Source organism: Sphaeramia orbicularis, chromosome 16 (genome assembly GCF_902148855.1).
Source record: "Sphaeramia orbicularis chromosome 16, fSphaOr1.1, whole genome shotgun sequence".
Lineage (NCBI taxonomy): Eukaryota > Metazoa > Chordata > Actinopteri > Kurtiformes > Apogonidae > Sphaeramia > Sphaeramia orbicularis.
In genome coordinates, this window is record NC_043972.1 from 48858019 (window position 1) to 48873142 (window position 15124).

A 15124-nucleotide genomic window follows, 5' to 3' on the forward strand; every position below is an offset into this window, starting at 1 on the left:
GCAGGATAGTAGATCTTGAGGACCAGGGTTGGTGACCCCTGCCTTAGGGAGATTCCCTGTTGTGTTTGTAATATACAGTGACAGGTACCTTAAGTCAAGCAACAAAGTCACTGCCGTTATTGTGTTTGGAAGACGATGACTGAAACAAAAGACGACAGGGAAATGAGGACAAAATTTGTGAGCAGTAGATCAGAAGAGGCAGCTCTGTGGGGTCCTGACATGGCAAATTAAAAAAAAAAAAAATCCTATTTGAAGTCATATATTGTTTCAGTCTTACTTTCTCAACTTCTGTGACTTAAGGTTTTACTCATAATACCCTAAAAACCCAAAATAAGACTGATGCTCATTAAAAACTCAACTAAGTGTCCTAAACCTAAAACTTAAAACTGTTAAGGCCCTAAAAATAAATCTAAAACTAAACTAATAAGCTTGATAAGGGACACTACACATTGTGTCTTATCCTAAATCTTTGAAAAGACCATATCATAAGGTTTTAATGAATTGTTCATTCATTTATTTTCTTCCTCCAGAGGGTTCTGGACCCAATCCCGGCTACCATCACGTGAGGGCAGGGTATACCCTCGACATGCTAGTTGTTTACATGTGATATTTATGTAAATCTATATATTTTACTGTCTATGGTAAGGTAAACTTTCTTTTTTTGTTTATTTGCAGGATGGCTCAAGACAACGCAAAGAAAGAAAGAAGACTGTGTCATTCAGCAGTATGCCCACGGAGAAGAAAATCAGCAGTGCAAGTGACTGTATAAGTGCAATGGTGGAAGGAACTGAACTCAAGAAAGTGCGGTCCAATTCACGTATTTACCATCGCTACTTCCTCCTCGATGCTGACATGCAGTCAGTGAGATGGGAGCCTTCAAAGAAGGAGTCAGAGAAAGCAAAAATAGATGTGAAATCGATTAAGGAGGTTAGGACAGGGAAAAATACAGACACTTTTAGAACTAATGGAACCTATGATCAGATATCAGAAGACTGTGCTTTCTCAATAATCTTTGGGGAGAACTATGAGTCCCTGGACTTGGTTGCAAACACTGCAGATGTAGCTAACATCTGGGTTACAGGGCTGAGATACCTGATATCCTATGGAAAACACACTTTGAATATGATAGAGACCAGCCAAAACCACATGCGTTCATGTTGGCTTGGTGAAATTTTTGATGAGGCTGATGTTAACAACAGCAAACAAATCTCAATATGTGCTGCTGTGCTGCTGGTTAAAAACTTAAATCCAGGACTTAAAAATGTTAAAATAGAGCTCAAGTTCAAGGAGCTCCACAAAGCTAAAGACAGAGTTGGTTCTGATGTGACAAGAGCAGAATTCATCGAGGTCTTTCATGATTTGTGTACAAGACCAGAGATTTATTTTCTCTTTGTTCAATTTTCTAGCAACAAAGAATATCTGGATACAAAGGACCTCATGATATTTCTTGAGGCAGAGCAGGGTATGGCACAGGTCAGTGAGGACACCAGCATAGAGGTCATTCAGAAACATGAACCCTCTAAAGAAGGCCAGCTCAAGGGTTGGCTTTCTCTTGATGGATTCACCAACTATCTCATGTCTCCAGAGTGCCATATATTTGATCCTGAACACAAAACAGTATGCCAAGACATGAACCAGCCGCTGTCCCACTATTACATCAATGCCTCCCACAACACATACCTGATAGAAGACCAGTTTAGAGGCCCCTCTGATGTGACAGGATATATCCGTGCCCTCAAGATGGGCTGTCGCAGCGTGGAGCTGGATGTGTGGGATGGGCCTGATAACGAGCCAGTTATTTACACTGGTCATACAATGACCTCACAGATTGTCTTTCGCAGTGTTATTGACGTCATCAACAAGTATGCCTTCGTTGCATCTGAGTATCCTCTTATTCTGTGTTTAGAGAACCACTGTTCCTTAAAGCAGCAGAGAGTCATGTTCCAGCATCTCAAGAAGATCCTTGGAGACAAGATTTACATAGATCCCCCAAAAGCTGATGACTGCTACCTCCCCTCACCTTCTGAACTGAAAGGAAAGATCTTGTTGAAAGGTAAAAAACTGAGCATGAACTGCACCGCATCAGAAGGGGAAGTAACAGATGAGGATGAAGGGGCAGAGATGTCTCAAAGGATGAGCATCGAGTCTACAGAGCAACAGACATTTGCACCCAAGAAATTTCAACTTTCAAAGGATCTGTCAGACCTAGTAACTTTGTGTAAGTCCGTGGAGTTCAAAGACTTCCCAACATCTTTTCAAAGCCAGAAACACTGGGAACTATGCTCTTTCAATGAGGTGTTTGCCAGTCGCTTTGCCAATGACTTCCCAGGCGACTTTGTGAACTACAACAAGAAGTTCTTGGCCAGAGTATACCCCAGCCCCATGCGGATTGACTCCAGCAATATGAATCCCCAAGACTTCTGGAAGTGCGGTTGCCAGATTGTGGCAATGAACTACCAGACTCCAGGCCTGATGATGGATTTAAACATTGGCTGGTTCCGTCAGAATGGGAACTGTGGCTATGTGCTACGTCCAGCTATTATGAGGGAGCAGGTTTCTTATTTTAGTGCCAACACTAAAGATTCAGTGCCTGGTGTGTCCCCACAGCTTTTACACATTAAGATCATCAGTGGACAAAATTTCCCCAAACCCAAAGGCTCAGGTGCCAAAGGTGATGTAGTAGACCCCTACGTCTATGTGGAAATCCACGGCATTCCTGCTGACTGCGCTGAACAAAGGACTAAAACTGTCAACCAGAACGGGGACAACCCTCTGTTTGATGAGAGCTTTGAGTTCCAAATAAACCTCCCTGAGCTTGCGATGGTGCGTTTTGTGGTGCTAGATGATGACTATATTGGCGATGAATTTATCGGCCAGTACACCATCCCCTTTGAGTGTCTCCAGCCTGGTTTCCGTCATATACCACTCCAGTCTCTCACAGGGGAGGTTTTGCCACATACATTGTTGTTCGTTCATGTGGCCATAACCAATCGAAGGGGAGGTGGCAAGCCACACAAAAGGGGTCTTTCTGTTCGGAAGGGCAAGAAGTGCAGAGAGTATGCCAGCATGAGAGTACTGCTGATCAAGGCTATAGACGATGTTTTCAAAACAGCCATGCAGCCACTGAGAGAGGCAACAGACCTCCGGGAAAACATGCAGGTAAGATGTATCCTTGAATAGAAATGATTGGTTGCTAAGAGTTGACGGAAGTAATTTTCCTGAAAGTCAAGTAGGATAATAATCACATATACAGTAGAGTAAGTAATGTTGCACATTTTAAAAAGTATTCACCCTTATGGGAATGGATGGACAAAATCACTAAAACCTAGTAAACCTTATGTGATCAAATCTTTGTGTTATACAACAGGAACAATCGCAGACAGATTTAGGGATATAAGTTAAAGATTATGAAGAGATGAGATCTGTTTCCTCTTTAATATAATATTTATGGCATTACCAGTCTGAGTTACGCATGAATTGACATTAGGATGGAAAGATCACATGTAAAGGGAATCTCCAAGAACTACATCTGACAAGGATTTTTGCCAAGATGGATTGGTCAGCATAGCATTTAAAGCCCAGTTCAGACCAAAGACAATTGGAAACTACAGAAAGAGGCGACTGATCATGGATTTTTATTTTGTTGATTTTTAATTTTTTGCACTTTATCCTGTTAGTACCTTGACCAGTGAATCTTCCTGTTTTGGGATAAATAAAGTTTAATCTGATCTTATAACAATGATAGTTTGAGCAGGAACAACATACATACATCATAAACTGAAATACTGCAGTTTATGCTATATTAAAGTACATAGTATATTGTCATATTTTTTTTTATCCGTACCACCCAGCCCTGTCTGTAAATGCCACAATGATTCTTAAACTGACTAGTTTCCACCAGTGTGACCACATGTTGTATTACATTCCCTTAGTAGTACTTTGCTAATTGCTGACTTTTTGTTGTCAGGGTGGACTATAATTTGCAGCATCATAACGTGAATGAAGATAATTGTAGCGAGTTACTTATGATAGTCACATTTCTAGTATTAATGAAATGTTGAAAATGTCTATTATTGTAGTCCTGTTATTTAGAGCTGGTTTCATCTATAAGCAAAGGAAACACAATCAAGACAGCATTTCACCAGGGGAATGGATGATGAAAATAGTTCTTCTTGGCAAAAGGTGAAATATAGCCCTTAAATACTGAAGAACACTGTAAATACTGTATAATGCTGTTTTCTAAAAGCAGCCACTGGTAATCTAACAAGCTGAGTGTCAGAGGAAACCATCAGTCGAGCTGAGATGGACCAGTTCTCACCCTGCAACGCTGTAAAATGGCTTCATCTCATTGTGAATCTTTGGTCTGAACTTGGCTCAACAAGATGCTATTGTGAATTTTAACACTGAATGTTGATTGGCTACAAATCCACACAAAGCATTGTCATTTATTGTCTTTTTCATGTCGATCTGGCATTAACCTTATGAGAAAGGCAGTGTCCAAGTGTTGCTCTGCAGTCAGTCTGGTGTGGTGTTTCTTCAGGCATTGTGTGATGATTTATTTTGGTTGCCATGTTGATATTGCTTTCATTGTGTGATAACGAAGCACTGGCCTTGGCACTATAACACATCTGGCCCGACCTGTCATACTTTGTCCCTGTGGTTGTTTGTGTAGGGTTTAAATTTGGCCTCACAGGAGGTTTGACTGTGTCTATGGGTTTGTTCCATGTAATATTGGTATCTGTCCAACAGTCCAACAGTGTTAAGTGAATCTGAGTCTCTATCAAGGTAATGCCAGAGGTCCCAGACACTTCCTTCCTATGATCAAGTGCAGGACTGAAGAATTGACTTCATACTTATTAGACAGATGAGACCTTTTTCAGCAAAACAGTTATTATAAACCAGTCTTCCTCATTAAAAACAAGAAGCAGAACTTGCACTTAGTTAAAATCATGCACACAAAGTTTACATTTTAATTCAAGTTGAATAAGAAAGATTTGGAATTGAAGCATTTTTCACCACTGCTAAATAACAAAAAGTTGGTTAGTCAAATAAAACTGAATGTATTGTCCAGTTGTACCCTTAAGGTTCATAAAGTAAGGATGAATAAAACTAGGGGTGCTTAAATTTGTGTTAAAATTTGAGTTTCAGTCAGTTGTCCTGGTGCAGCAGAAGTGGATTGTGGTGTGGGGGTGGTCAGTGTGACGACTGACCAACTGACTGACCAACCAAGGCAGTGTCAGGACTGAAGAAGTGCATTTTGTAATTATTTTATCAAAGCGGTTATGTATTGAAACCTATACTCTACCAGGTTCATAACTGGTGAAAACTGATTTATGTGTGCAACCCAGAAAATGAGTTCCAAACATATTTAGAGCCGACCTGACTGTTATTTTCCTTTTTTTTTCACCATTTTTATAAATAAAAACTCCATAAAAGACAGGTGTGCATGGCTCATAGTACAGAGGTATAAACCAGTAAACCTTTTACACCTACGCAGAGTACAACTGTCTTTCCTTTGTCTCCAGAACGCCATAGTGTCCTTCAAAGAGCTGTGTGGCCTTTCAGCGGTGGCTAACCTGAAGCAGTGCCTCTTGGCTCTCTCTCCTCGCCTGACGGGACCCGACAACAGTCCCCTGCTGGTGTTCAACCTCATCGACCAGTACCCCAACCTGGAGCCCCAAGGCCTGCTCCCAGAGGTCCTGAAGAAGGTCGTCACCACCTACGACATGGTGAGACCAAGCAACAATCGTACATTCATCAATGACTAAACCAAAATGAACTCCTATCTTTAAAAGTGCTCTTAAGGGAAAAAGATTGATCCATCCAAACTAACTCTGACTGATGTTTAACTAAACACCTGTCATGTGCTGGACTTAATGGTGGCAATCAGTTTAGGTTAGATAATAGCACTGCAGCTCTGTTAAGTAATAAAATCATTGTTCACAAGTTATGCAACATGCCATTGAGGCTATTCCACACAAATCCATTACCTTTAACACAGCTTGTTCTCTAGTATTGATTCTCTGTCTATTATAAGCAAGGTGAGTTTCCACCAGATTTTCATAACAATAAAAGCCTCTGCACGGAATCTGCTGTGAGATAGAGCATCTACTGAACTGTTAGCGTGACTTTGATCCACAAGTTAAATTCTGGGCCTTTGATTTAATTTTGTCCTGTCCATCTGCACCGTGAGATTCCTGGAACATTAAATACATACAAAAATAGTCACTATTTGGCATTAGTGTCTGAACCCAGCTATTTCTGATGCCATAAATAAACAGTGTGCTTAGAGGAGGAACATAAATCTTTTGTTGAGCCTGATTAAAGCAGAGAAAATACTGTACACATGCACTGTACTGGCAATGTTATGTTAAATATTTCACTTTACATTGTTCCTTTTTGTATGTTAAGGTTAGCTAGAGAAGTTGTAATTGTATATTTATAACCATACTGAAAACTATAGATTGCTCATCATTGCTCTTTGTCTTCAGACTTTAAAGCATGCACTCATGTAAAAGACAGAAGTACTTCATGTAAAAGACTGAATGTACAAATGGCTAAAAACAAGGGAAAATTCTGACAGTTTTACACACAGAGAAGCTTAAAAACCATGTAAATTTCACAAGGAGAGACTTCAAACAAGCTGAAAATCATGCAGTTGTTTTTTTTTTTTTAGACAGAAGCTAAATACCTAGCAAATTTTACAGAGAAGATGACAAGGTTGAGGAGCACAGTGCTAAAATTTAGGTGACGGCTCACTTTTACCTTAAAAAGCTACACTTTACTTGTATGGCACCTAATGTACTGACAATCATAATGCACTTACAGTTATTACACAATCATTTTACGGGCAGTTACATTTTTTTCCCCTTTTATTTCTTATCTCTGTCTCTGGTCTAGCCTAGATATCACCATTTGCTGTATCTGTCATGTCACATTAAAAGGCCTCTGCAGACCTGTGTATTTAGGATTCCACTCCATAAAATAAAACTCTAAAGTGGTAAAAATTTAAACCCCTGTCATCCACTTGTAAAATGTTCTTGGATGAGTTCACACGAAGGAAAGTGAAACACATTACATCGTCCAAGAGTTGGAAACATTTCACATGTGATTTAACTTGTAAATGATGTGTATTTCCTATAGTGCTGTGAAGGAAATGGTAAAATAATTAAGTGCTATATAGACCCCAGCTATGTTATTTTTATGACACATTTAAGCACTTGGGAGTAAAGATGAACATGGGAAAAGCAAGATGATGGTGAAAACACTAGACACAGACAGATTAAGGTGACCCCTCTGCTCCGTTCAGACTTTGAATCGAGGGTTAGGTAATTGGCCCTGCTGGAGAGAGCGTCGCAGAAATCGAGTTGGAAAGAAGAGAGGAGAAAATGATGGGTGTTTGGGGAGCACAATTGAATAAATTAAGACCCAGGGCTTAAGAGGTGGGAAAGCTGTAGGCCTTGATCATCAGCAGAAGAGCAGAGGGGGGGTGTCGAGCTGACAAACACAAACCCAAATGAGGAAAGATCGATGTTAAGAGTAAATGTATGGACAGTACAATTAGACATTCACACACTGTCAGGATCCACCACAGGGACTAAACCAGCCTCTTGTTTCTTGATTTGCAAAAATAGAATCTAGGTCTCAATCCCTGCCCATTTGGGCATGGGGGAAAAAAAGGTGGAGCGGTTACAGCGTGATGCCAGCTTGTGCTGGAGGAAAATATGGCCCGACTTCTGTTTTTGTTGACAGATGAACAGATGAAAAACAGGCCAGTGTCTGTTGAGATAAGTTAAAAAGACTCAATCTCTGAAACGCTGAACCAGCAGGACTTCAAAGCCCGCATGTCCATCATTATTTCATTTGGCAATAACCCAATACTTTTGTATTCCTGGAATATATTCCACTGAAATATTAATGCTATGACTCATTCTTGCTGAAGAAAAATTACTAATATGTAATGACAGGTTTTACTGAGCTTTGAATTTATAAGAATTCCACTAAAAATGTGAATAAACAATACTTTAGACCCTAAAATTTATAAACGCAAAGGTACAGAGATGAGCTTAAATCCATGAAATACTATATTTAAAATTTTTGTTAATTTGTGATATTAAGTGTGAATTGAATTTTTCACCCAAATTAACTATAAACTGTTAGCTACCAACTGCTCCGTAACTGTATATGTATGATAACTCCACTGTGGCCAATGTGCATCTCCATCACTACAGCAACAACCGATGCAATGACATACATTTTGATTTATATCAGTACGATTGAAAGATTTAATAGACATTTGATTTTTCAGGTTCTTCTCAAGATGACAGCAAATAATAAATGGAGTACAAAAGTGCAACTTTTACTTTACATTTTACTGTGACTCAGTCAGGATTTATGTATCAGGGATTTATGCTTTGACTTCTCAAAAACACTTGGCCCCTTCACAAATCAAAACGTCTTTGACAAAAGAATAGATTAAAAACAGACTTTGACCTCAGTGTGAACCAGTTTTTTTTTCCACTGTGTCACATTTTTCTAATTCAATTAAATTTTAGTGCGAGTCATGATACATGATGATGTCGAGACACTTCCGTGGCAGCCTAACGCTTTCCATACGCAAATGTCACACTTGAAATCTGGCAGCGATGGACATGAAAAACAGCCTTGAAACAGTTCTGCATGTAAATATCATATTAGTCACCACATTTTGAAATAATACAAAAAGACTTATATTCTTCATTATACATATACACTGTAGCAATATATATGTATTTCCAACAGCAGCCGACGGGGCAGAGTTTTCTGTGTGGAGTTTACGTGTTTTCTCCGTGTGTAGGTTCTCTCCAGGTACTCCAGCTTCCTCCCACCATCCAAAGACATGCACTGATAGGTTATTTGGTTAATTTGAATTGTCCATAGGTGTGAATGTGAGAGTGACTGGTTGTTTGTCTCTGTGTCGGCCCTGTGATGAACTGGTGGCACATCCAGGGTGTACCCCGCCTTTGCCCAATGGTAGCTGAGATAGGCTCCAGCACCCTTGCGACCCTCTCAAGGACAAAGCTGTTCAGAAAATGAATGAATAAACGTAGCAATACACATATAATAAACATCATGAGTCTGATGGAAAATGTTGGACACAGTGCATCTTAATATAATGTGTCTGATGAACACTTTTTCCATGATGGTACTTGTCTTTATATGCTGACTCCATCTGGATGTCCACAAAAATTTTAAATGTAAACTTCTGTAAAAATGCCCTGTTTCTTTATGTACATTCATGTTGTGCAACCACAACATTAACTGTTCATCCTCTCCCTCAGTGGAGACTGATAGTGTTGCTAACCATAGATACAAGTAAGCTATTTGTTGTATATGTATTATTAGACTATATTTAAAGTTATCTGTCTTTTTGGATGTTTTGCTGTTCCATGTTTATGGTGCTGCTTACATTAATACTTAAGCAGATGTCAGTCATAACATGATCTGCCACATGACCAGTCATGACAAATGGTCTGAACAGCAGAGTGAGCGCTTCTGGGACAGGGTTTGGAATGGAAACATAGTAATCTTTGTTTTTTTCACGCTTTAACACAAGTCAAAAACAGAATAATCTTGTTTTATATCATTTTAAAAGGAGTGACCTTTGGGCTCCTTGGTAAATTGTAATAATAATAATAAAAGTAAGTGCACTTCTTAAGTAAGGGCACTGACCACCCATTTAACCTTCCAGTGCAGTTTTAAATACAACAGAGATGCTGCATGAACCACCAAGACAGTAATTTTTTCACCCATCAGGGAAGTAATCACAGCATGTGTGACAGCTCTAAGTGTTGCATGTGCAGCTGCGGAGTGGCACAAACAGCCATGATCACTTAGTCGCGAGAGCTCGTAGCATAACAATGATTCAGTACATGGGTTTGGAAGCGGATCTGCTCCCCCGGGAAGAAATAAGGATGAACTTTGAATGTACTCGCAAAAAACATTTTTTTATTTTTATTTTTAGGCTCACTTTCATTAATGCCCTTCACAAAAAGGAGCCAAATGGTAAAACCCTGGAGCAAAATGTATCCTCATGTCAACGGTGAATAACAATCACAAAAACACACAATCCCTGAATAGAGAATTACCTCCAGATCAGTAGAGACAGAGGTCTTCATGGAGAACATTTGTATAACTAGTGAAATGAAATGGACCCTGTTTTAGTTTGTAGACATTTCAGGTTATTGTTCCATGGAGCAGAGGTCATGTTCATTCATGTTAGAAAAGGCCAACATGGAAATGGAATGGACGTAAATATTTCTATTATTTCTATCTTTAAACCATGAATAAGTGTTCAGTTTGACTTAATTGTGAACATATATTGATGTTGAAAGCAATGTGGTCATTACAGGCTAATTGTTTTTAATATTCCCAGTCTATATTCTCTATATTTGGGAAATGTTTCCCTGCTTTGCAACAGTTTTTTTCATGTTCTGACCTTAAAGAATATGTTTAAACCATATTAACCAAAACTCCACTTGAAAGAAATAGCGTTTTGACATTTATTGATATCAATTCATGAAAATCAGACTAGTTCCTTATTTTGTCGAAGTGCTCAAAACAGTCAAATTATCAAGGATCATAAGACACCATTACAGAAATCATAACTATAAAAATTTCATAACTAACTGTGGTTGAAAAAATGAAGCCCATCTTCACTCTCCAACTGCAGCAGCTGCTGTAGACGTATCTCTGCACTGGTGTATTAACTGTAGGTTGATAAGCAGGTGGTTTGCAGCACTCATCTCTCTTTTCTTTAAAACCTCCAACAAAATTTCCGTTTACTGTTTTTATACTGCCTGGGTTCCTGTGGGGTCTTCAAAAGTCTTAAAAGTCTTGAATTTACAAATCTGCATTTAATACCTTTTAAAAGGTCTTTAAAAGGTATTAAATTTGATATGGTATGTCTTAAGTTATGTTGCTATAAATGTGTTGGCTGTGTTGTGTTTAAATGTGTCTGGGAAATGTCCAAAGTTCAAAGAAAGTAACTTCTACTCAGTTCCACCTGACAATTTATATTGAAATTAGGAACCAATTATCGCTAACTTTGTAGCCCCCCGTGAGAAATGACTCGAAACGATGGGAATCAAGGCGTTGGAGTACCTAAAAAGATTTTCCTAATTTCTAGGAATCACAAATTTTTGCCATGAAATATGCTGTGAAATGGGCATGAAAATCTGTTCGAAGTGGTCTTAAAAGTTCTTAAAAAGTCTTCAATTTAACTTCTAGGAACCCTGCACTGCACACAAGAGATGACGAGATATTCTGCAAATATCCGATTGAAATACCTTTGTTGTGTGTCCCTGATTTTGCAGGATCCACAATTTCTTTGGGAAAGGAAAAATAAAAACATTTATTCATCATTCAGTTCTAATTTTCTCCAGTTCTGTGATTATTATCTCCTTTAAAGCAGTGTGTTTCCTTGAACCAGTTGAAAGTACGTACTGAAAATTTTAAATAACTTCTCAGCAGATTAAATTAGAAGAGGTACAGCCCAAAGTCATTATACACAAGAGTTTGGGATAAATCTTTGTTCTTAGTTGTTTTGTGACATCTCTACCCTCCCGTCCTGTGGCCGATTACAGAGCTGCCATGTTTCAGATATTGATCTCAGGACCACTGTGTTGTTCATAGCTCTTTTTTTTTCTTTAAACAGAGAGGCATTGTTGTTCTGAGCTTAAATAAACAGCGTGTTTTTCTCTTCATTCATTTCCTTTGGGCAGCTGAGTATTTCAGTGTGGCCTCTGGTGACCTGACCTCATGCTGAAAGTGCACAAGTGGGTGTAAAAGTCAATTAGTCAGCCGTTGCATACATGACAATGAAGCCTCTTTCACACATGCACTGCTACCTGAAATTCTCTGGACATCCGCCAAAATAGCTGCAAGTGAGAATGTTAATGTCCAAATCCCAGACAGATCAGATATTAAACGGACTTTACTCAGTCAGCTGCCTACAGTCGTACAGAGTCTGTCCACTGTCTCATACATGAACAGAGCAGCTCATTGTCTAGAGACTTCACAACTATTGTATCGCCTACAGCATTTTTAAGTCATGTCTGACTAAGCTTTACACTGGAAACACCAGAGGTTTTGTAAATTCTGGGCTGGTACTTAAAGTAAGAATGTAGCATTTAGCCAATAGCATCAGCTGATATACTGATTTAGGAGGCTTTAATTGCAGAAATGGAATATAATACTCACAGTTACATGTTGCTGTTTTCAGAAATCCTTGATATGAGACCATTAACAATATCAGCCAATAACAACATCCATGCTGCCACAACATGCTGAAAATGGCTTGCATCGTCCTGTGTTGTTTTTTCGCAGGAACTCAGTCATCTAAATAACACAGCTCACTTCCCATTCCACCAAAATAGCTTCTCAAACTATTTTGCAAAAGCGCTTTCTCTGCATCCTGCCTTTAGCGGTATATGAGTGATTGGTACAAACAAATCCAACTAGCCAAACAACCCAGAGAGTTTCTACCCACTACAGAGTGATAGTGGATGGAGTCAGACCTACCTCCAGCACTGGCACAGCACTAACGAAGTGTGGAATTAGGTCTGAGTATGTGAGATTATGTCCTCGTCCATGTAGCAGCATTATGCCCTGGCTCAGAACAAAATCTGTTTCCACTTTACAGCAGCACTACAGCTATGCTTCCACTCTTTCTCACCAATAGTGTTGATAGTCTAAATATATCTTATATTGATTTTGAGGCTAAAACACCATATTACAGATAAGTTCTCCTCAGCTCTGCAACCTTTACCTTAACCAGTTAGAGCAGTAAGACCAGTTAAGGGAGAAGGCCTCCAACACATAACTTTTTCTTGTGTTTCATGTAAACATTTAGCCCATTTTCATGACCATATTAATCCTATAGTTGTTAGTAATCAGGTAATTGTAATAATCAGATCTAACACATTTACATACGCTTCAGAAATATACTAATCAAAAGACATTTCAGTCCATTATTGGATTTCTTTCGGAATATGTATGTAGCCTATGTACTGATGGTAGAATCCAACTTCCTGTTATTGAGCCTGTTTACATGACCATAAAAGTTTGATAACTGGGAATAATCAGGTAATTGTAATAATCAGATCTAAGACATTTACATGCACTAAGGAAATGTGATAATCGAAAAACCATGGTTTAGATGCTCCAGTCGATAACCAGATTTCTTTCGGAGTACATACGTACGTAGTGATAGTAAACTTAAACTTCCCGTTATTGTCGTCTGCTCACATTTTACTGCGTAACTTCCATTTTGTACGATTTTAATTTTGTTTACACATGTCCAGACATGAAAGAACTAAATAGATCAGATTAACCTGTTTACATCATGCATGAAAACATTGGAGTATTGGGGAGAAATCCAGGTGTGTTAATCTGGTTTCTCATAATCAGATTATTGCTGTTATCTGATAAAACAGATCAGATTATACTGTTTTCATGATCACTTGAATAATCTGATTAGTACAGTAGTGTGCTTGTAAATGGGCTCAATGTCTAGACTTGATCCTCTGGACATTGTCTATGGAAAAGCAGTTCTGTGGTACCAGTTGGGTGCTGATTAAAATCTATTTATAATTGTCTTTGCTATATTTGAGGCATATAGAATAGTGAGGCTGACTTGGGTGTGTGGGTATCACGTCGTCTGGCATCTTTCAGATAGAAGCGTTCATGAAGGTAACTGGAAAGAGAAGCAGATGTCCTCTTTGGCTGCCTGTTCACACAGAGGGTATTTACGGTGGTCGGTGACAGCCGACATGTGTGTAATTAACCTCCTGAAATGCCACTGTGCTCTGTCCTTGTGTAAAGAAACCAGAGGTTTGTTGGGGAGGTGTGGGCAGGCTGAGATGTTGGCATTTAATATGTAAATGGATTTCCCAAAGCCTCTGAGTCTGTCTTCACAGCCACCGTGAGAGCTGTGAGTCTGCAGGTCAGCAGAGTTTGTGTACTCAATTAAGGCTGAGCAGAACACAGGCCAAGCTAAACTTAGCATGCTTCACAGCTGTAATTCCACTGATGACACAGAAGTGGTGTGCTTTAAAACCAGGATACGTTTGTTTATGTTTCTCCTCCTGTCTTAAGCAAATGATCTCAATCAGCTGATGTTCGTCTTAACGTGACAAACACGAACACAGTGTTGACATTTAGAGGACCTTGTCTGTCTTTTACCAAAACACTGTTACTGTTTAAAGAAAGAAAGGCTGAAGTTGAGTGGAACACCCTAATTGCCCATGTCTCCTTCTCTCTAATTTTGGTTCTCTAAAAGTGCAATTCAGCGACCTCGCCCACCAGTGGCCCCCCCTTAATAACAGCTTGTTCGCCTGAGCCCTCCCCGGATAGAGACACCCGAGCAGCAGATGGATTGTGGGATGCCAATTGTGCTGAGGCTGAAAATAAAAGCCAATATGAACATTGTGTCTGTCTGCTTCCAGGTGATCCAGACCAGCAAGACTCTGTTAGAGACCTCTGAGGGGGTGTACGAGAGGATCCTCCAAACCCAGAAAGCAGGTAACACAACACCCCATTAAAGCTCGTGTTAGCAGCCCTGCAGTGTTCTTTTACCCATTTGCATTTTGCCACATGAGCATGAAAAGCGGATGGATTATACTTGGCTTACTGCAGAACAGCTGACTCACAGTACAGGCCATCATGTTCATCCAGTCACTGTTCGTGGATTGACTGACAGCAGTAACAGCCTGTGTGCTTGTTCTTATTGGTCTAATTACAAGGTTTACACTGAGGTTCAGTGAAAAGAGTGGGCGGGGTCACCACCTAAGGCTGAAACTAGACAAACATGAACACTACCAGATGGTGGGCTGTCTATGGTTTTGCACCACTACACTTCCTGTAACAATTAGACCTCCTACTAGTGTGTATTTACAGGCCTCGTATCCAGCCATGTCCTCCAGCCTCTGGTAATGGGCTCACCTGATACTTATGACTGATCGTTCTCTATCTGTGAAGGAGGAATGTCACTATTTTACTTAAATCCATTATGATTAAATAATTGTTACTCTGTTTTATTGTTCATTGTCTGTCATGTATGTGTTTTATATATTTTTGACTTTGT

At 39.4% G+C, this 15124-nt stretch overlaps 1 protein-coding gene across 5 annotated transcripts in view; it reads left to right on the forward strand.

Annotated features, from left to right (window-relative positions):
- plcl2 (phospholipase C like 2) overlaps positions 1–15124 on the forward strand; it is a 51569-nt gene that overhangs the window by 23624 nt on the left and 12821 nt on the right. For all 5 annotated transcript variants that reach the window (XR_003937706.1, XR_003937707.1, XM_030158006.1 and 2 more), the window contains 3 exons: positions 676–3159; positions 5526–5729; positions 14487–14562. Coding sequence is in view for 3 of the 5 variants with exons in the window: in XM_030158006.1 (XP_030013866.1) it covers positions 676–3159; positions 5526–5729; positions 14487–14562 (2764 nt within the window). In the remaining 2 variants the exon portion in view is untranslated. The remainder of the gene's footprint in view (positions 1–675; positions 3160–5525; positions 5730–14486; positions 14563–15124) is intronic.